Genomic DNA, 23,766 nt, shown 5'->3' on the forward strand with positions numbered 1-23,766 from the left:
GGAATGAGATAACCGGCACACAGCCATCCAGCTTGGGTTCTGAGCTGAGTGGAGCAAGGAGGCAGTAGCTACAGAGAAGCTGGGGCCTCCTAAGAGTAAGTGACTTCGAGCAATGCTGTGGGGCTCTCTTCCCCCTAGAATCTCAGCTTCCCAAGGAGCTGCTGGAGATGGGAGAAAATGTTGTGGGACCTTTATCAGGCTCCTTATCTGTGCTCTGAACGTAACTGTAGTCCCTTGGGCAAAGGAGACGGAGACATGAGTCTGCCAATAGCCCTAAGCTTGGGGCAGGTTCGAGCTGGACCGGAGCCGTCCTTGCCTCTTCAGCCTGGTCTCCAGTGCTCCCACATAATGGAGGCTGCTGCCCAAAACCCAAAAGTGGCCATTCCAGCAAGATCTGCACATCCATAACTCCCACAGGCAGAAAAGGGGCAAAACCCCCTAATTCTAAGAAGCAAAGGGACGGCAACAAATCGGCAGACTAGAGCAATCTTCTGTCTTTATAAAATGTGGCAGGCTGACTGGGAAATGGAAGCAAATCCTTCAAGGCAAAAGTCTACTTCTTTTCTACCTTTCAGCAAGAAGTTGAAAATCATAAAACCATATGACTATTAAAAAGAGGGATTCTTAATACTGAAAAATCTAGCAATTTCCTATTTGTAAAAACAACTATGCAACTTAGGAAACACTTCAAAGTTTTTTTGTTAATCTATTTATAAAATCATACTTTACTGATTTTAGAGTGTTTTCCAATGAACGAAACTCTTGGTTCGTGTTTTAGGACTGCAGAAAGTAAGTTTATAACAAAGGCAGCATGGTTTAGAAAGGGGGCATTTTCTCACAAATGTGCCAATTAAGTCAACCTACCTCTATATACAAACTACCTTAAATATATGTAATTCACTTATATAAATCAAATGTCATTTAGGTGGACATATTTTCAGAGACATAGACATGTCTTTAAAATGGCAAAACATTACGAATTATACCTGCATTCCTGAAATATAATATTATAAATTATAATTATAAATTTTATTTATAAGAAATATTTATTATTTATCATTTATATATTACTTATTATAATGAATAAATAAACAATATTTATTATAAATATAAATGATATATAAATGTAATAATAATATTTGGTCATGGCATGGCACACTATTTTGGTGAACTGCTGGATTTAGATTTCTACTATTTCATTTTGAATTCGTGTATCACATTCATTAAAGAACCTAGCCACCAACATCAGAGGGCCAGGAACACAGAGGAGATTATTAATTTAACTTCATATACCTTTATTTAAATGGTCAAAATGAACATTAATCACTTTTTAATTCAAATGATTGAAAAAGATTTGTACAAGACAAAGACTGAAAGTCAATTTACTGAAACACTAAAAGTTTTGAAAGACCAAGAAATCACATACCTGAAGAATTACTTCATTAAGTCGTTCTAGAGATTTCTGATTTTCCTGAGTTTTGTCAAGGAGTGAAGCGATTGATGGACTGTGGCATAAATTTGTTTTATCCTTATCCTGGAGACACCTCTTTGCTTCTTCAGTCAAGAGGACAGAAAGGAACTGCAGGCTGGCAGTACACAGGGTGGGGCAGGTTATAGACAAACCCACACAAGTGCACAACATATCTAAAAGAGAGATGCAAATGTTTGAAAACAACTTCAAAATTAAAGAAGTGAATCAGATAGATCTGAGTAATTAAGTTTATAGCCTTTTTATTTCTAATGAAGTAAAGTTATCAGTAGTTATAAGGATCATGAGAATAACTCTAGTATTTGTTTAAAAATAAATAGTCAATATTAAGACAACACAATCAAGGGATCTATTTAATTTTCATTTCATTCTTTTTATATGGGTTGTTTTTTGTATGAAGGTGTGTGTGTGTGTGTGTGTGTGTGTGTGTGTGCACGTGCATGAATGGACATATACACAGTATTTGCTAAGTCCCAAAATAAGAGGATCACATATATATGAATATTGATCCCTTTGGGGTCTACTGAGATCCACAAAGTTTCTAGAATTTTTAACATTTTAATTTTTATTTCAGGGCTACCCTAAAAAAATTAATGTAACTGTACTCTGAATTATCTAGATCACTGTGTAGTTATGTTTCTGTTTTCAAACAAGGTGATGCTAAATAGTACTTAAAACAAGAGTATGCAGTGTTGACATGATGTAGAAACAAAGGTTTCATGGCAGTTCACAATACAGAACAAGAGGGGTGCCTTGGGGGCTCAGTCGGTTAAGCGTCCGACTTCGGCCCAGGTCATGATCTCACGGTTCGTGAGTTCAAGCCCCGTGTCAGGCTCTGTGCTGACAGCTCAGAGCCTGGAGCCTGCTTCGGATTTTGTGTCTCCCTCTCTCTCTCTGCCCCTCCCTAGCTCACACTTGCTCTCTCTCTCTCTCTCTCTCTCTCCCTCTCTCTCCCTCCCTCTCTGTCAAAAATAAACTTAAAAAAAAATAGAGAACAAGAGTGGTTATGAACAAATTTGCAAACATAACACAGATTAGAAAGAATAGGCAAGCCAACTCAAAAGAATCTACGCTGAATCAGTCATTAATTTCCTCCTGTGAGCACTGATTTAATCAAAGGAACATCTGATGTGTTGTATTAATTTTATTAATCTGAGTATCACGGGTTTATAATTTTGTTACGTTTTACTTTTCTATTATTTGGAATTTATACCTTTATAAGAGTTATAACTGTAAGAATTTCTACCTAGATTCAGGCTTAAAGAAATTCTTATTCTCTTAAGTAACATAAGAAAAATATTTTAGTGTGTCACTTTATGAGAATTATGTTCATTTAAATGATGTCTAAATATTGTTTGAGTTTGAGAAAAGACTGTTATAGATAACATAAGTTACAAAGTGATCATGAGATGTTTTAAATATTTATGAGCACATGGGATGGAAACTAAAAACAAAGAAAAACACCATGACAAGGACTAGCAATGATCATTTTTATTAGTTAAGTTTCCATAAACATTACTACTATCAAACCTAGCTGTTTAGCAGTAGGTATTTCTGATTAGCACCATATTACCATGCATGTGTTTTGTAGATAGATTTTTAATTTAATATGTCCTTATTTTATCACCAGGAAAACCGTGTCAGGTGAACAGTGTTCAAAAGCAGGGCTGAAGGCGAAGGGCTGGAGAGGAAATGAGTATTTTATGCTTTACAGGTCATACGCCTTTGTCACAGCTCTTCAACACTACCACTGTAGCAGGAAAGCAGCCACAGGCAACATGTAAGTATATAAGCAGCCACAGGCAATAAGTATGACTGTGTTCCAATAAAATCTTTATCAGAGCGAGCGGCGGGCCAGATCTGACCACTTGGCGTAGGTATGCTACATGAGTAGGACCTTGCTTTGTATTATGAGTGAATCAGGTGGTAAACTAATTTCCCCACTACGGCTGTAGGAAAATCTCAATTACACAATCTCTTTCAGTTTTAATCTCTCTTAACAAAATAATAATTTCTAAATGGACGCTATTCCTATTAGGGTAAACTCAGAACTCCTATGTCCAAACAACTAACAATTCTGTTTCTTATTGAACATGTATTTCCCTATAAATATTACTTCAAAACTACCACTCTGGTCACAAAATGTATCATCCATCTGAATTTATAGAATGACCAAATGAAAAGGAAAATATGAAAAAAAAAATTGGTGATAACATGGAAACTTAAAATAGAACTCAATTTTGAATACATTTAAACTAGTTATTTTTAAAAAGTAACATAAATATTATTTATAAGCATTTATGTTAAAAAAAAAAGGTCTTCTTGCTATGCTAAAATTTAAGAGACTACATCAAAAATTAGTAGTTATTTAAAAGAATAATTTGTCGGAGCATCTGGGTGGCTCAGTTGGTTAAGCATCCAACTTTAGATTTCTGCTCTGGTCATGAACTCAGTTTGTGAGACTGAACCCTATATTGGGCTCTGCACTGACAGCATGAAGCCTACTTGAGGTTCTCTCTGTTCCTCCCCTGCTCTTTCTCTCTCTGTCAAAATAAATAAATAAACATTAAAAACTAATTTGTTTGGGGCACCTGGGTGATTTAGTTGGTTGAGCATCAGACTTTGGTTCAGGTCGTGATCTCACAGTTCATGAGTTCAAGCCCCACATCGGGCTCTCCAGTGTCAGCACAGAGCCTGCTTCAGATCCTCTGCCCCCCACTCTCTGCCCCTCCCCTGCTGTGCTCTCTCTCAAAAAAAGGAAATAAACATTTTAAAATAAATAAATAAATAAATAATTTGTTTATACTAGTAGGCAACAATTATATGAAAAACATCTTATAAAAATAATTACCTATAACTACACTCTTAGCATTTCTGTACTCTAAGAAAATCCTTCCATCTTCAGACAAGGCACTATATTTATTATAAGTTTCCATGTTATCATATATACAGTATTTAGGTGTAGATTTACCCACTTACAGTGTATATATGTCAGGAAAGAGACTGGTTTCTACACCAACACATGAGAATCTGTCTCATTGTTTTACAATCATGTCATATCACACGTCTCTTAATAACACCACAGGCTTTTCTTACCTTGTTTTTATAGTTTTTTCAACTGGGTTTCAACTTTTCAAAAATGCATTTTGGAGGTGCCTCAAGAACACAGCAGATTTCTCAAAGTAAATACCTGGTTTCTCTTTCAAATATAATTAATTTTTTATAATTACTTAATTTTAGAGAATACACATATAGAAACTGTAAACAATAATTATGTTAATTTTTAGTAGCAGAAAGATCCCCAGCCTCGTGAGTGCATCTTCTTACCGATCACCGCTGCCCAGTGCTTGGCCAGAACCACCGTCATAGCTGGGAGAGAGGCAAGAGCGGCTTTCCTCAGGAGTACGGCCAGAAGGTTAAATAAATGCGTCCATGTGTGATAAAAAGCCGATACCAACTCTACATCTATAATATTAATGAAAACATTTCAAGCTATTAACACAAAGAATAGAAAATACAAAGCTCACCAGATACTTCATACTTCAAGTAAGAGTCATGCACGTGTCATATGAAGATAAATGTAATTCCGCATGACCCAACATTTATTTCCATTAGTTTTTCATTGTTTCCTAAAGCTTTCTCTCATCTATCCCCTACATAAAGACAAATAAATACACACTCACACATCTTCCTCTCATTAACGTCTATTCAACAACAAATCAGAAGGTATGACAAACTGAATAGTACGCCTTAAATTCAGAACCACATATTGTGCATATTGTAAAAGCATGGCACTGTCTGTGCTACTTTTATAAGTCAAGTTTCTCGTGTTGCCTTTCTCCCCTTTGTGCAGGGTGGAGGAAGAAAGCACAATGTGCCAAAGTCATGGCAGAAAAGCAAGGAGAATGTCTTTGAAGAACCAAGAGTACTGCCCTTCAAAAAAAACAACACAGAAGGGAATTCTGCAGCTTTGCCTATGGCTGAGAATGGAGCGATTCACCTTCTATCCTAAGGATAGCTTTTCCCCTCTCTACATGGCAAACGGAGGCTAGAGAGCAGTAGCAAGCTTAGGATTGTCTTCTCGGACCACGCCACTGGCAATATCTGCCGGCTTTTGTCAAACTCCACTACCAAGCAAACTGAGAACGTCTATCTCAAGGTTCTTCTGGAAATGGTATATTCCAGGGAGTTTGGACTATAGCAGTCCTTGGTATGTGTCTCAATCTTCCGTCATTCTCACCTCTATAAGGAGTCTTTTTAGACTATCTTTTCTCCTTATCATCCCCATGAAATCTTAATTCCACAGATTCTATACGTCTGCTTATGTACTTTCAGTATATCTTTACTTTATACATAAAAAAAAAAAATTAAGTATAAGGCTTACTGATTTTACTCAAGATGGCCAAATAAAACATTTAAGCTGAGAGTTAAAATTAAAAATTAAGAAGAATTCTTATTTTTATCTAAAAACAAGAAAAAAATTAAAAAGCAATTACTTTATAACTTCTCTTGCTAAGTAACTTTCAATATAATTTACTTGCTCATATAAATTAAAATATTTCCGAAAGAAGATGTAAGAGGGGTTCCGGAAGATGGCGGCGTAGGAGGACGCGGGGCTCACAGCGCGTCCTGCCGATCACTTAGATTCCACCTACACCTGCCTAAAGAACCCAGAAAACCGCCAGAGGATTAGCAGAAGGGAGTCTCCGGAGTCAAGCGCAGACCAGAGGCCCACGGAAGAGGGTAGGAAGGGCGGCGAGGCGGTGCGCGCTCCACGGACTGGGGGGAGGGAGCCGGGGCGGAGGGGCGGCTCGCCGGCCAAGCAGAGCCCCCGAGTCGGTCTGGCAAAAGCGGAGGGGCCGGACACACTGTGTTCCGACAGCAAGCGTGACTTAGCGTCTGGGAGGTCATAAGTTAACAGCTCTGCGCGGAAAGCGGGAAGGCTGGAGGACAAAGGGAGGGAGAGCTGCCGAGCCCCCGGACGGCAGAGCTCAGCTTGGCGGGGAACAAAGGCGCCAGCGCCATCTCCCCCGCCCATCCCCCAGCCAAAATCCCAAAGGGAACCAGTTCCTGCCAGGGAACTTGCTCGCTCCGCGCAAACACCCAACTCTGTGCTTCTGCGGAGCCAAACCTCCGGCAGCGGATGTGACTCCCTCCCGCTGCCACAGGGCCCCTCCTGAAGTGGATCACCTAAGGAGAAGCGAGCTAAGCCTGCCCCTCCAGCCCCCATGCACCTTGCCTACCCACCCCAGCTAATACGCCAGATCCCCAGCAACACAAGCCTGGCAGTGTGCAAGTAGCCCAGACAGGACAGGCCACCCCACAGTGAATCCCGCCCCTAGGAGAGGGGAAGAGAAGGCACACACCAGTCTGACTGTGGCCCCAGCGGTGGGCTGGGGGCAGACATCGGGTCGGACTGCGGCCCCGCCCACTAACTCCAGTTATACACCACAGCACAGGGGAAGTGCCCTGCAGGTCCTCACCACGCCAGGGACTCTCCAAAATGACCAAACGGAAGAATTCCCCTCAGAAGAATCTCCAGGAAATAACAACAGCTAATGAACTGATCAAAAAGGATTTAAATAATATAACAGAAAGTGAATTTAGAATAATAGTCATAAAATTAATCGCTGGGCTTGAAAACAGTATACAGGACACCAGAGAATCTCTTGCCACAAAGATCGAGGGACTAAGGAACAGTCACGAGGAGTTGAAAAACGCTTTAAACGAATTGCAAAACAAAATGGAATCCACGATGGCTCGGCTTGAAGAGGCAGAGGAGAGAATAGGTGAACTAGAAGATAAAGTTATGGAGAAAGAGGAAGCTGAAAGAAAGAGAGATAAAAAAATCCAGGAGTATGAGGGGAAAATTAGAGAACTAAGTGATACACTAAAAAAAAATAATATACGCATAATTGGTATCCCAGAGGAGGAAGAGAGAGGGAAGGGTGCTGAAGGGGTACTTGAACAAATTATAGCTGAGAACTTCCCTGAACTGGGGAAGGAAAAAGGCATTGAAATCCAAGAGGCACAGAGAACTCCCTTCAGACGTAACTTGAATCGATCTTCTGCACGACATATCATAGTGAAACTGGCAAAATACAAGGATAAAGAGAAAATTCTGAAAACAGCAAGGGATAAACGTGCCCTCACATATAAAGGGAGACCTATAAGACTCGTGACTGATCTCTCCTTTGAAACTTGGCAGGCCAGAAAGGCTTGGCACGATATCTACAGTGTGCTAAACAGAAAAAATATGCAGCCGAGAATCCTTTATCCAGCAAGTCTGTCATTTAGAATAGAAGGAGAGATAAAGGTCTTCCCAAACAAACAAAAACTGAAGGAATTTGTCACCACGAAACCAGCCCTACAAGAGATCCTAAGGGGGATCCTGTGAGACAAAGTACCAGAGACATCACTACAAGCATAAAACATACAGACATCACAATGACTCTAAACCCATATCTTTCTATAATAACACTGAATGTAAATGGATTAAATGCGCCAACTAAAAGACATAGGGTATCAGAATGGATAAAAAAACAAGACCCATCTATTTGCTGTCTACAAGAGACTCATTTGAGACCTGAGGACACCTTTAGATTGAGAGTGAGGGGATGGAGAACTATTTATCATGCTCCTGGAAGCCAAAAGAAAGCTGGAGTAGCCATACTTATATCAGACAAACTAGACTTTAAATTAAAGGCTGTAACAAGAGATGAAGATGGGCATTATATAATAATCACAGGGTCTATCCACCAGGAAGAGCTAACTATTATAAATGTCTATGCGCCAAATACCCGAGCCCCCAGATATATAAAACAATTACTCATAAACATAAGCAACCTTATTGATAAGAATGTGGTCATTGCAGGGGACTTTAACACCCCACTTACAGAAATGGATAGATCATCTAGACACACAGTCAATAAAGAAACAAGGGCCCTGAATGATACATTGGATCAGATGGACTTGACAGATATATTTAGAACTCTGCATCCCAAAGCAACAGAATATACTTTCTTCTCGAGTGCACATGGAACATTCTCCAAGATAGATCATATACTGGGTCACAAAACAGCCCTTCATAAGTTTACAAGAATTGAAATTATACCATGCATACTTTCAGACCACAATGCTATGAAGCTTGAAATCAACCACAGGAAAAAGTCTGGAAAACCTCCAAAAGCATGGAGGTTAAAGAACACCCTACTAACGAATGAGTGGGTCAACCAGGCAATTAGAGAAGAAATTAAAACATATATGGAAACAAACGAAAATGAAAATACAACAATCCAAACACTTTGGGATGCAGCGAAGGCAGTCCTGAGAGGAAAATACATTGCAATCCAGGCCTATCTCAAGAAACAAGAAAAATCCCAAATACAAAATCTAACAGCACACCCAAAGGAAATAGAAGCAGAACAGCAAAGGCAGCCTAAACCCAGCAGAAGAAGAGAAATAATAAAGATCAGAGCAGAAATAAACAATATAGAATCTAAAAAAACTGTAGAGCAGATCAACGAAACCAAGAGTTGGTTTTTTGAAAAAATAAACAAAATTGACAAACCTCTAGCCAGGCTTCTCAAAAAGAAAAGGGAGATGACCCAAATAGATAAAATCATGAATGAAAATGGAATGATTACAACCAATCCCTCAGAGATACAAACAATTATCAGGGAATACTATGAAAAATTATATGCCAGCAAATTGGACAACCTGGAAGAAATGGACAAATTTCTAAACACCCACACTCTTCCAAAACTCAATCAGGAGGAAATAGAAAGCTTGAACAGACCCATAACCAGCGAAGAAATTGAATCGGTTATCAAAAATCTCCCAACAAATAAGAGTCCAGGACCAGATGGCTTCCCAGGGGAGTTCTACCAGACATTTAAAGCAGAGATAATACCTATCCTTCTCAAGCTATTCCAAGAAATAGAAAGGGAAGGAAAACTTCCAGACTCATTCTATGAAGCCAGTATTACTTTGATTCCTAAACCAGACAGAGACCCAGTAAAAAAAGAGAACTACAGGCCAATATCCCTGATGAATATGGATGCAAAAATTCTTAATAAGATACTAGCAAATCGAATTCAACAGCATATAAAAAGAATTATTCACCATGATCAAGTGGGATTCATTCCTGGGATGCAGGGCTGGTTCAACATTCGCAAATCGATCAACGTGATACATCACATTAACAAAAAAAAAGAGAAGAACCATATGATCCTGTCAATCGATGCAGAAAAGGCCTTTGACAAAATCCAGCACCCTTTCTTAATAAAAACCTTTGAGAAAGTCGGGATAGAAGGAACATACTTAAAGATCATAAAGGCCATTTATGAAAAGCCCACAGCTAACATCATCCTCAACGGGGAAAAACTGAGAGCTTTTTCCCTGAGATCAGGAACACGACAGGGATGCCCACTGTCACCGCTGCTGTTTAATATAGTGCTGGAAGTTCTAGCATCAGCAATCAGACAACAAAAGGAAATCAAAGGCATCAAAATTGGCAAAGATGAAGTCAAGCTTTCGCTTTTTGCAGATGACATGATATTATACATGGAAAATCCGATAGACTCCACCAAAAGTCTGCTAGAACTGATACATGAATTCAGCAAAGTTGCAGGATACAAAATCAACGTGCAGAAATCAGTTGCATTCTTATACACTAACAATGAAGCAACAGAAAGACAAATGAAGAAACTGATCCCATTCACAATTGCACCAAGAAGCATAAAATACCTAGGAATAAATCTAACCAAAGATGTAAAAGATCTGTATGCTGAAAACTATAGAAAGCTTATGCAGGTAATTGAAGAAGATATAAAGAAATGGAAAGACATTCCCTGCTCATGGATTGGAAGAATAAATATTGTCAAAATGTCAATACTACCCAAAGCTATCTACACATTCAATGCAATCCCAATCAAAATTGCACCAGCATTCTTCTCGAAACTAGAACAAGCAATCCTAAAATTCATATGGAACCACAAAAGGCCCCGAATAGCCAAAGTCATTTTGAAGAAGAAGACCAAAGCAGGAGGCATCACAATCCCAGACTTTAGCCTCTACTACAAAGCTGTCATCATCAAGACAGCATGGTATTGGCATAAAAACAGACACATAGACCAATGGAATAGAATAGAAACCCCAGACCTAGACCCACAAACGTATGGCCAACTCATCTTTGACAAAGCAGGAAAGAACATCCAATGGAAAAAAGACAGTCTCTTTAACAAATGGTGCTGGGAGAACTGGACAGCAACATGCAGAAGGTTGAAACTAGACCACTTTCTCACACCATTCACAAAAATAAACTCAAAATGGATAAAGGACCTGAATGTGAGACAGGAAACCATCAAAACCTTAGAGGAGAAAGCAGGAAAAGACCTCTCTGACCTCAGCCGTAGCAATCTCTTACTCGGCACATCCCCAAAGGCAAGGGAATTAAAAGCAAAAGTGAATTACTGGGACCTTATGAAGATAAAAAGCTTCTGCACAGCAAAGGAAACAACCAACAAAACTAAAAGGCAACCAACGGAATGGGAAAAGATATTTGCAAATGACACATCGGACAAAGGGCTAGTATCCAAAATCTATAAAGAGCTCATCAAACTCCACACCCGAAAAACAAATAACCCAGTGAAGAAATGGGCAGAAAACATGAATAGACACTTCTCTAAAGAAGACATCCGGATGGCCAACAGGCACATGAAAAGATGTTCAACGTCGCTCCTTATCAGGGAAATACAAATCAAAACCACACTCAGATACCACCTCACGCCAGTCAGAGTGGCCAAAATGAAGAAATCAGGAGACTATAGATGCTGGAGAGGATGTGGAGAAACAGGAACCCTCTTGCACTGTTGGTGGGAATGCAAATTGGTGCAGCCGCTCTGGAAAACAGTATGGAGGTTCCTCAGAAAATTAAAAATAGACCTACCCTATGACCCAGCAATAGCACTGCTAGGAATTTATCCAAGGGATACAGGAGTACTGATGCATAGGGGCACCTGTACTCCAATGTTTATAGCGGCACTCTCAACAATAGCCAAATTATGGAAAGAGCCTAAATGTCCATCAACTGATGAATGGATAAAGAAATTGTGGTTTATATACACAATGGAATACTACGTGGCAATGAGAAAAAACGAAATATGGCCTTTTGTAGCAACATGGATGGAACTGGAGAGTGTGATGCTAAGTGAAATAAGCCATACAGAGAAAGACAGATACCATATGGTTTCACTCTTATGTGGATCCTGAGAAACATAACAGAAACCCATGGGGGAGGGGAAGGAAAAAAAAAAAAAAAAGAGGTTAGAGTGGGAGAGAGCCAAAGCATTAGAGACTGTTAAAAACTGAGAACAAACTGAGGGTTGATGGGGGGTGGGAGGGAGGGCAGGGTGGGAGGGAGGGCAGGGTGGGTGATGGGTATTGAGGAGGGCACCTTTTGGGATGAGCACTGGGTGTTGTATGGAAACCAATTTGACAGTAAATTTCATATATTAAAAAATAAAAAAATAAAAAAAAAAAAAAAATAAAAAAAAAAATAAATAAAAAAAAAAAAAAAAAATATTTCCCGTTATACATGAAAATTAGTAAGTCACATACAATACATACTAGAAGTATAATCAATATTTTATAAAATCATTCAAAAGTATTATTTTTCCAGAAAAAAATAATTTCTTAAAAGTATTTTTACTGAACTTATGCCTTTGCTTGATACGAGAAAATGACTTCTAATTCAACCAGCTATGAGATATACATTCAGACATCACTGACGTTTTTTATTTTCAGCACTTTACAGAATTAATGATGGGCCAAATAACTTACAAAATAATAAAACATATACTATTTTTATTTAATTCTCAAAGCCCAAATCAGACACAAAAGCAAGAGAATCAATTAAAAAAACATCCACCAGTCAGCCAATGACAACCAAGACACGACATGACTTTGGGACATCTTGCCACATGACTTTGCCACCTCTTACCACATGACTTTGGGATCAAGTGTTGAATCAAAAGTCCTCTAGTCACAACCATCTATGCACTATAGTTTTTAGCACTGATATTGCATATTTCCTGTTTATCTTCCACGAGCTAAACACCAATGCTTCCCAAGTCATACCCAAGAACACCCAACAAGAGAAATTAAATACTAAAAAATATGACTTTATTGGGTTGAACTAACTGAGCTCTGAAGGGCCACAGACCATCGTAATTAAGATTTTTTTCCCCCACCCTTTCACTTCTTGGAGGGTGATATTGCCCTCATAGGGAATGCACAGTCTACCCTGATTTGCTTAGTTAGGATACCACTGCCACTTGTAAAATTTCCAAGTAAGGAATTATTATTCCTCTTACACCTGGATATTTGAACACTAATTGGACACTGAGGACTAGATTTGCTGGCATCATAAAACATTTCACTTACCTAAAACCAAACAAATCCATAAAATTCAAAAACCTAAATAAGAATGAATAGGCAAAGAGCCATTTGGCAATAGTCAAATTATCAATTACTTCATTATAAAATCTTTTAAATAATTACCATATTTTATTTCTGATAAAGTCCTATACTGTTTTAATTTTCTCTTCTATTAAGTACTATATTCAACTTTTCATCAGAGTATATTTTTCAATAATTTAGGACCTTACCAAAATTTTTATTATATGCAACACTTACTTATAGTTGTTATTGCAGATAAGTTATAAGTAGGTCATGTGGCTATATCCATAGCTTGTAAGAATAATGAATATCTAAAACTCACTGTACTTGCTAACATTACATTAAGAACTTTGCCCTCATTTAAACTGACAGCACAGGGTACAGTCCTTCATTATACTACATACTTGCCTCAAATGGCCTCCTGGAACCACTTAAAACACCCAAACTATAAAACACGTTATAAAAAAAAAAAGCCTTCCAAAATATCGGCAAAACACAACATAAAATTCAACCTTGAAGTGAGTACCTGGTGCAGAGTAAGATTCTTTTTTTCCCTCAATATGCTTTACTTTCATACTAAACGTGAAAAAAAGAAAGCTTACCTAACACATCTTTGATGCATATGGTGAGGACCCCGATGATGTTTGTGATAAGAGGTTTCAGAAGCTCTTCCTGAATCACAAGGTCAGGATCTACCAGTAAACATGACTGCAGAAGCCTGGACAAAGACGACAGGTATTCTAGGAGAGAGGACACCTATTTGAAAAAAGAGATAAAGTAAAACAAAACATATCATATGAAAAGCCTAGCTCAGTGATATTTCTGTCTTCTATGCATTGTAAGTCACTTTCTTTGTACCATAAGTTACATAAAAAACTAACAAAATATTAATCGTAATTTTTAAAGATCTAAAATGAATATATAGCAGACAGCATGATTTTCTCATATTATAAACATACCATTAATGATCACATTAACACTGTCAAGTATGATAATACCAAACAAGGCAGTATTTCAAAGCCAAATTTCAAACTCCTTTTAAAGAAAGAGAGCCTTTATAGTTTTTAAGTAGCTAAACTGTGGAATCAATATTCTGGAAGAAGTAGGAAGGGGCATTCCAAAGTCATAAAGCCTACGATTGCATAAAGAAAGAAAGATGACAAAACATTCTTCAACACATCTCCTATCATGTAAAATGCAAGTTTGTGACATTTAATTTCCTTATTGTTATGGAGTCTTTTTTGATGCCTTTGTACTGAACGCTATTGATTGCAGTTATAATAAGTCTGACATCTAATGTATGAGGTGTTACCATAAACAGATAAGCCATGGAAAGTGAGAGCAAACGAGAAACATCAGAGAGGGAACCACGGAATCACTGAAGCCTCTTACAAGCCCACACACTCGGCCCGCTTCCTCAGCGCCTCGACTCTCAGCTCAGATCTCACCCTTGCGAGGCGTCTTCTGACCACCCTACCAAACACAGCACCCTCTCCCCTGCCGCACACCTTTTCCTCACACTCATTTTTCCCATACCATTTGTGTGTGTGTGGGGGGGGGGTTGTTTTCTTCTGTTTTAGAGAGAGAGAGAGAATGGTCGAGAGAGAGAACATGCAAGCAAGCAAGGGGTAGAGGGGAGGGAGGGAGGGGGAGAGAGACAGAGAGACAGAGAGGCAGAGAGAGAGAATATGAATCCCAAGCAGGCTCCACACTCAAGAGCAGAGCCAGACGCAGGGCTCAATCCCACGACTCTGGAATCATGACCTGAGCTGAAATCAAGAGTCAGACGCTCAACCGGCTGAGCCACCCAGGCGCCACCCCTGCCCCATACCACTTGTCACCAGCTGATAAAATAGTTCACATTTTATTTACTGCTTACTGTCTTCTGCACCAAGGACAGAATTCATATGGGCAGGCGTGTGTGTTTTCTTTGTTCACACATCTGTCACTGGCACCTAGAACACAATCTGGCAGAGAAGAGGTTCCAGAACTTTTCTGGAACGAATGAGGAATTTTGTGTGAGGACAAACAGCTAAGAAGCATTTGGCCTACACAAGTACCGAACGAGCACCTTCCATGGAACAGGCACTGTGCTCAGCACTGGGTACACAACTGATGCCTAAGAACAGTCATAGCCCTGCCTTCATGGAGCTCACTGCAGCCTCTGGCCTCATGACCCCCTACAGATTCGCTCTGGCCACTCTGGCCTCCTTGCTATTTGCTGGATAGAACAAACGAACCCCGATCTCAGGGATCTGGCAGTGTCCTCACTTACCCCAGGTTACATGTCACTGTCTAAAAGGCCCTCCCTGACCACCCTAAGTGGAAAAGCCCTACCCTCCCAGCTCTGAAAGCATTTCCTGGCGCCTTTGTTAGCTGTTCTTCTCAGATGTGTATACGGATTTGCTCATGATCTGCTCTCCCAACTTGAGAGGAAGAATCTTTATTTTATTCGCACAGGCAAGACCCTGGTACGTGGTAGACCCTCAATAAAGATTTGCCAGCTGGACAGTGAACTGGAGGAGGGAGCCTTATGCAAAGGCTCAGACTGCATTGGGACAAGTATTTTGAAGATGATGTGTTACCCAGCCTTATAAGAGGGGGGGCCTGCCGTGGTCAGAAACCCCAAAGACAGCATCGCAAAGCAAATCTTGTAGCCCTTCTTAAACTCTGAGTTAGGGTAACATTTCTACTAGCAACAACTACACAAGGAGTTCTTAAGCATACTTTACATACAGACTCTAGCTACAATCAAGAACTTAAAAATAGTAAATATCTGTAAAAAAACAAAAATAAATTTATTTTTATTAGGTTGGGTTTTGAAAATACATGGAATTTAGTCACTATCTATTTTAACAACTTCAGTTTAGGTGCAAATGATAGACATGGCCTAAAATCACAGAATGGGAAGGTGGCCTATATAATGTCTTCTTTTTTTAGTATGGTGCTCAAAGATATCCAGATCTGTGAATAAACATCTACAGCTGGTTAATAATGGAATTAGGAAGAGAATATAGATCTTTAAACCTCACTTCCCTTTTCTGCCATCCAAAGATGTTTCAGATTAAAATGTTAAGTAACCTATTTCAAATAACCTCATTACACCATGTCTATCCTCAAAGATCTTCATCCTTCTCCTACGGTTAGTATATCCTTAGCAGAATTTATGTTTCTGGCACTTAAAACAAACGCACAAACAGACATGAGGCGAGAAGGAGACGTGAGACACTTACCTGAGCCTGCGTGTGCTCAGCGGGAGGGGACAAAGGCAGTGGCGCCTTGAGCTCCTGGACACAGCTCTCTAGGAGGGTGGCATCTGCGATGCTGCAAAGAGCAGAAAAGAGGAGTAGTGCGCTGCTTACTAAAAATTAGTAAATCAGTATTTGAAGTTTGAATGTAACCTTGAACAGAATTCAAGAGAAAGGATCTTTACAGAAAACAATGGCTGTCAGAGGGAAGGTGGGTGGGGGGTGAGGCAAAATGGGTGACAGGGACAGGGAGGCACAGGCCTGCAGCCATGGAACGAGAAAGTTACGGGAATAAGAGGCACAGCATAGGGAACACGGGGAATGATACTGTGACAGCGATGGAACAGGACAGATGGTAGCTATGCCCGTGCTGAACAGAGCGTAATGCATAAACTTGTTAAGTAATTAAGATGTACACCTGAAATGAAAGTAACATTGTGTGTCTACTCAAATAAAAAGAAAAGTAAAAACAAAGAGAACAGATTTTCATAAAGACAATAAATGTATATAAAAAGGTATCCCATAATTATTTTAGAACACAGGAGAAGATCCTATCTAATAAACATGGGAAACAGAATTCTGAAGAAAAAAAAATCTAATGAAAAGCAGAATAAAATATAAAGAAGCCCTTCTAAAAGGGAAGCAAACAAGAGAAAAAACTTGGTGGTTAGTTTCCTGTTTAAAACAGGAAAAATACTTGCTAGGAAATAAGTTTTGATTTACAAAGTAAAAAACAAAATAATGCAAAAAAAAAAAAAAACAGGAAAAAGTTTCTAAGTCCTGAATAAAGAAAAGGTATAGAATATGATTAAGCCTTTGCCATAAAAGATTCTTTAATAACTCTGTGGCCTCAATTTCACAACAGACTCTTCTTGAGAAGCAAGAGTATTCCGAAAGTTCCATTTTGATCATTCTTGAGGCAGAAAAACATCCAAGAAGAAAGTCAATCAACAGGCAGGTTCCTTTTCCAAGTCTAGCAGGTTATCACGGTGGAAAGATGATGAGTAACTGTGAACAAACTCACACCTCACGGATTATCTGAGTGGTAAACGAGTAATGGCAAGTGAAGTGAAACAAGGATACTTCTTTCTTTTTGGAGTTTTCTTAATACCCCAAAATGAAAGAGAAAGTACTGCAATTTGGCAAAGAGGAGGACGATATCTCAGACAGTGAAAGTTCTCAAGAAGAGCAATGCAAATGACTACGGGGTCAACAGGAGGTAATAATAATCCACTGGCTATAATAATCCAGATGGGAAGAAAGCAAAGGAACAGTTACTATAAAGAGAGTATCCTAACAGGAGTGCTGATGCATAGGGGCACTTGTACCCCAATGTTTATAGCAGCACTTTCAACAATAGCCAAATTATGGAAAGAGCCTAAATGTCCATCAACTGATGAATGGATAAAGAAATCGTGGTTTATATATACAATGGAGTACTATGTGGCAATGAGAAAGAATGAAATCTGGCCCTTTGTAGCAACGTGGATGGAACTGGAGAGTGTTATGCTAAGTGAAATAAGTCACAGAGAAAGACAGATACCATATGTTTTCACTCTTACGTGGATCCTGAGAAACTTAACAGAAGACCATGGGGGAGGGGAAGGAAAAAGAGGTTAGAGTGGGAGAGAGCCAAAGCATAAGAGACTCCTAAAAACTGAGAACAAACTGAGGGTTGATGGGGGGTGGGAGGGAGGGGAGGGTGGGTGATGGGCATTGAGGAGGGCACCTATTGAGATGAGCACTGGGTGTTGTATGGAAACCAACTTGACAATAAATTTCGTATTAAAAAAAAAAGAGAGAGAGGGGGAAAAAAAAAGAGTATCCTAGACGTCATCACTTGATCCTCACGCTAACCCCAATAACCAGATGTTATTAATGAGATTAATAGTAACTTCCCCCAGACTGCAACACTAGGGAGGGAATGCCCTGTGAGAAGACCCTAAGTGGGACTGATTCAGTATCTACAGCCTTTCTCACTATACATATAACCAACACGATAATGCAAAGGTCCAGCCAGAGCTCATTCACGTTAGCTAAATGAAAGAACGAAATCATGATCTTCTAAATTTTATCAGAGTGTTATGTAATAAAAAGTTTAATCCCCAATAATGAAAAACTCCAAATGAACTTAAACAACGATTTTCAACCCATGGCCCTTATTCTGACATAGCCCTACAGAGGTGAATCCCCAAAGCCCTTCACTTCCATTTAGAATGACCAAGGGACTGCACCACAGTTCTTGACTATGGTGCAAGACAAATAAGGTTCAGAACCTCTGAATTACAAAACAAAATCAGGACGGTGGGAGTAACAGTCCGTGTAACAAACCCGTACGAGTACTTTAACAGATCTAAATTGAAACTGTCAGGACAATTCTGCAAAAGCAAAACCCCTCAGTCTAGTGAGCCAAAAAGAAGATAGAGATACATTCCCGGCACGCAAGAAGTCTTGCACCAACTCGTTTCTGCTGCCCGGCCTCTCTTACCTACAGAGAAGCTCCACGAGACGGGCCTGCCGAAAAGCGTGTGCAGTGTCTCCCGGCGCAGTCGCCAGGAGGCCGTCCAGGAGGCTGCACACCGCCGCGAGGAGAGGCGGCGTCACCACACGCTGCCTGGGCAGTGCGGCAGGAAGGGACGCGTCGCGAGGAAGCCGTGCCGACGCGGTTTCATGCTGACCGATTACTGGGAATAAGCATAAAAATTAGCACAGTTTTGTTTCCTTTGTGTTCATGTACAACATTCGCAAGTTCTGATCATCGGAGGAAAGCCCCTGAGAGGGCCAAAGAGAGACGACTGGGGAGCTCCCTAGGGCCCGGCTCATCACAAACCTGAGGTCAAGGAAGCAGATATCCAACTTCTCCACTGTGTGTGTGTGTGTGTGTGTGTGTGTGTGTGTGTGTGTGTGTGTGTGTCTGTCTGTCTGTCTGTCTTGGATGACAGTGTAAGAGCCAAGACGAGATGGGCAGAGCATGGTTTTGTGCCCTCGTGCCCTCAAGCACTCAGACATTGAGGAACAAATAGATGGTCCCCGACCCTTTTTCTAAGACTCTAGGGGCCAGAAGTGCTTCAGAATTCAAAATATCTTAGATTTCAGGCAAATAATAAGATGCATGTACCTACCATACATTAACTAACCTCCAATGAGAATTTGGGCACTACCACGTAATGAAGTAACTATTTCTCTAGTGTAACACTTGTACAATCACAGTAAGCTGGATGAAGAAAGGAACAAATACAACCTCAAACCAGTACTGGTCAGGTTTTGCAGCAACTGTATTCAGGTATGGGCAAGTTTTATACCAAGTAACTTTTGAGAACACTTAAGTTTTCAGAGATTCTGGATTTTAGAACTGAGGATATGAGATTGTGGACCTTTCCCAGAAAACTCAGCAAGGGATTGTGACCAAGAAAGCTATGTTTGTTAACCTACATCAAGATTTCCCTCATAACCCTCACTTCTTATTTCTTTTTTAAAGGAACACTTTATTTTTAATAAATTCAGATTTATAGAAGGTACAGAGTACAAAGAATTCCCATATACCTTCACCCAGATCCCTACGTATTACTATTTTACCACATTTTATCTACCTACATACCTCTCTTATTATGAACTGTTTGTAAGCTGCAGATGCCCTGCCCTCTCAGCCCTAAATTCATTTCCTAAACAGAGACTTTTGTCTTTTATAATCACAGTACAGTTAACCAGGAAATTAACACTGATGCAGTAATATTCTCTAGTCTATAGACCTTCTCCAAGTTTGCATATTGTTTCACTAATGTCCTTTACAGCTCGAGAGTTCTTGTTTGGATCCAAGTCAGGACCACACTTGGCATTTAGCTGTCATGTCTCTTCGGGTTCTAAACTGGAAGATCTCCTCAGACGTGCTCTTTCAGGGCTCAGACATTCTGCAAAGAGCACAGGCCGGTTACTTTGTAGAAAGTCTGATGTTTGATGGTTCCTCGTGGTTAGATCTTCGGTGCATCCTACCAGGAAAACATGATTTCTATCTGTGCCATTATTGGTGGTTAACCATTTGATCAAATGCTGTCTACCAGGTTTCTCCACTGTAAAGTTTCATTTTCCTGTGTAATTAACAAATTCCTTTGGGGTGGAATTAGGAATATAGAACTTTGGGACAATGGAGCATCAAGAAAGATTTGATACTTTAAACGAAATAAAATCGGGAAAATTAGATGCAGGTAATCCCACAGAAACCGTTCCAGTGGTTTTAAGGGAAAAATGTAAATATTCACAAGATATGTGTTACATGTTTGCAGCATTTTTAGGTTAAGTTTAGTTTATAGAAGAATACCAATAAAAGGGGAGGGCAGGGCAGTTCAGAAATTCAAACTCATCCAATATATTTAAATAAAACTTTTCTACTTTATCTAGAGAAAATTATCCTACTTACTTATATTAATAGTGCTCAAATACACTAACATTTTTAACGGTTCCTTTCACCTTTGTGCATCAAATGTAGGCTTACTGATCATAAGAGACTGTTTTTTTTTAATATAAGATATATATGTATTTTTTTTTTTACAAACGTTTAGAAACTCAATTTAAAAATGAAAACTCGGGGTGCCTGGGTGGCTCAGTCAGTTAAGCGTCCGACTTCGGCTCAGGTCGTGATCTCACGGTCTGTGAGTTCGAGCCCCATGTCGGGCTCTGTGCTGACAGCTCAGAGCCTAGAGCCTGTTTCTGATTCTGTGTCTCCCTCTCTCTCTGACCCTCCCCCCATTCATGCTCTGTCTCTCTCTGTCTCAAAAATAAATAAGCATTAAAAAAAAAATTAAAAAAATAAATAAATAAATAAATAAATAAAAATGAAAACTCACGTCTGAAGTGGCCCTAATATACATTTACAGAAAATTCTTTTCATCCTGTCCTAAATCATTTCGAGGCACATTCATTCCCTGGTTAATTAAGAAGCAGCAAAACAACAAATAAAAGGATTAACCAGCTTCACTGGCAAATCCTGCTACATATTCCAGCTGAGGGAACTAAAATCATATTAACACTAAAATAAATAAATAGATAAATAAGTAAATGTAAAAGAAAATCACATTTTACCTTAACATTATTTTAAAGAGATGGAATTCAGGAAGACATCTAACAACAACAAAATAATTGCTCTAGTCTTATGGCTCACTGACAACATATATTCAATGCTTTGCAGCACTGTTCATTGGCATATTCAACAAAAAGGATTAAAAAGTTTTTTTTGTCAAATATACATACTTAAGTGATTGGCTGAACCAGTAAAACTGTGCGTGAATATACATTCTAAACACAGTCTTTGAAAATAAAATAAATCTAAATCAAGAATAATGTGACAAAAAAACAAAACAGAAAAACCCCACACAACTATATGTCCACACCAAAACCTGTACATGAATGCTCACGGCAGAGTTACTCATAAGAGCCAAAAAGTAGAAAAATCCAAATGTTCATCAACTGATGAATGGGTAGGTAAATGCAAGTGGTATAACCATACCACGGAATATCTTTAACAATACATAGAGAGTACATACCAGCACATAATACAATATGGGTTAACTTTGAGAATATTATCTAGTTGCAAAAAGCTAGTCACAAAAAAATACATAGTGTATGATTCCATTTTTTTTAAGTTTATTTATTTTTTGAGAGACAGAGAGAGACAGAGCGTGAGCAGGGAGGGGCAGAGAGAGAGGGAGTCACAGAATCTGAAACAGGCTCCAGGCTCTGAGCTGTCAGCACAGAGCCCAACGCGGGGCTTGAACCAACGAAACGGCGAGATCATGACCTGAGCTGAAGTTGGACGCTCAACTGACTGAGCCACCCAGGTGCCCTGTATGATTCCATTTTTATGAAATTTCCCATAAGGAGGGAAAGTAGGTTAGTGACGCACTAGGCCTGGAAAAAAATCGAAAACAGATGAGGAGTGATTGACAATGGAAAGTTTTCTTTTTAGGGGATGAAAATGTCCTCAAATTGACGGTGGTGATGCTTGCACAGCTCTGTGCAAAAACCAATGAACTCTACACTTATTAAATGGGTGAGTGTATGATTATTTGAATTATTCTCAAATTTGATTTCATGCTCTGGGCTCTTAACAATTTAAACCATGTGGTTTGCTCCTTTTATTCTTAAGATCAAATGAGTACTTTCTACAATTAAACACTCTTTTATATTGTTAACGTAAATTACTAAAAAACAAAATGGGATGTTGTTTAGGAAGTCAGGGAACAGATATTATAATGAAAACTCTGAGTAAAGTCTTAATTAAGCAATTATTTCTCAAGTTTTCTAAAGCCTTTTCTCTGTGGATGCTTATACTTCAGGGTGTAAAGTACCTTCTTTTCAGGCAGCAGCACATTCCTTCCAGGTGAAGAATTTAATGCTACAATAAGGCCTGTATGTTCTCCGGAATAAATACAAGCTAAGTTGTAATCTCCCAAATATATAAAGTTTGAAGCATAATAGAGTTGGAAGCAGTCCCTAATACAAAGAAGAGAATTTATATATTGCCATTAATAAAAATAAATCCCAGGCTATTCATCAAGCATTTCTAATAAAGACTCAACATGTTTTGTGTGCTTTAAAATGGAAGCATACCCTTTGAAAATATTTATGACCAGATTCTCTCCACTTTCAAGTGGACTACTGGGGTAAATTGAAGTGTTTTCCCTAAAAGGGGGAGAAAAGTGAAGTTAACTAACATTTATGAATTCCCAAATTCAAACATGAAATATCTATGCTTAACTAATAAGGAACCATAGGGCAATTAACTATTTATTTGATGACTAAATTCCATTTATTAGAGTATTTGTTTTGTTAACTTCTGATTTATTCAAACTCACGGACTGCAAGATCATGACCTGAGCCGAAGTCGGACACTTAACCGACTGAGGCACCCAGGCGCCCCTAATTTTGTTCTTACAGATATTTACTTTCAAAATATCTGGACCAACTTGTCATTTTTCTTTTTGAAAGTAGGATGTCTGGGTGCCTGGGTGGCTCAGTCGGTTAAACGTCCAACTTCGGCTCAGGTCATGATCTCGCGGTCTGTGAGTTCGAGCCCCGCGTCGGGCTGTGTGCTGACAGCTCAGAGCCTGGAGCCGGCTTCAGATTCTGTGTCTCCCTCTCTCTCTGGCCCTCCCCGACTCGTGCTCTGTCTCTTCCTCAAATATAAATAAACCTGAAAAAAAATGTAAAAAAAAAAAAAAAGAAAGAAAGAAAGTAGAATTCTTCCTAAAAGGGTACCTTGAGCCACAAACTGGTCGTGTGAGGCTTCAGGGAGAGGCGCTGTGGAGGGCCCAAATGGTGGAAATTCAGTGCTTCCGGATGAAGATGCCACCTACGGAGCAGCAAAGAAAATGATTTTATTCTTAACACTAACTAATGTTACCACATGGAAAGCGAAACAGAACCAATATGTACATACAAATCCTTAAACAAGAAGGTTTATGACAAAACTATACTAGTTAATATGACTGGAAAACATTTCATATTTTAAGAGTTGTAAGTTCTTTGAAGGGTACTTTCAACTTCTTTTAGGACCTGCTGGAATTTATGTAAAGC

At 39.2% G+C, this 23,766-nt stretch overlaps 1 protein-coding gene across 10 annotated transcripts in view; it reads right to left on the reverse strand.

The window, feature by feature from the left end:
* The window catches only part of RTTN (rotatin), a 167,513-nt gene that overhangs the window by 29,558 nt on the left and 114,189 nt on the right, over positions 1–23,766 (reverse strand). For all 10 annotated transcript variants that reach the window (XM_042961733.1, XM_042961734.1, XM_042961732.1 and 7 more), the window contains 6 exons: positions 23,449–23,542; positions 18,686–18,881; positions 16,183–16,273; positions 13,552–13,705; positions 4,817–4,954; positions 1,427–1,644 (listed from right to left, as the gene is read on the reverse strand). In XM_042961733.1, the coding sequence (XP_042817667.1) occupies positions 1,427–1,644; positions 4,817–4,954; positions 13,552–13,705; positions 16,183–16,273; positions 18,686–18,881; positions 23,449–23,542 (891 nt within the window). The remainder of the gene's footprint in view (positions 1–1,426; positions 1,645–4,816; positions 4,955–13,551; positions 13,706–16,182; positions 16,274–18,685; positions 18,882–23,448; positions 23,543–23,766) is intronic.

This window comes from Panthera tigris, chromosome D3, assembly GCF_018350195.1.
Source record: "Panthera tigris isolate Pti1 chromosome D3, P.tigris_Pti1_mat1.1, whole genome shotgun sequence".
Classification (NCBI taxonomy): Eukaryota; Metazoa; Chordata; class Mammalia; order Carnivora; family Felidae; genus Panthera; species Panthera tigris.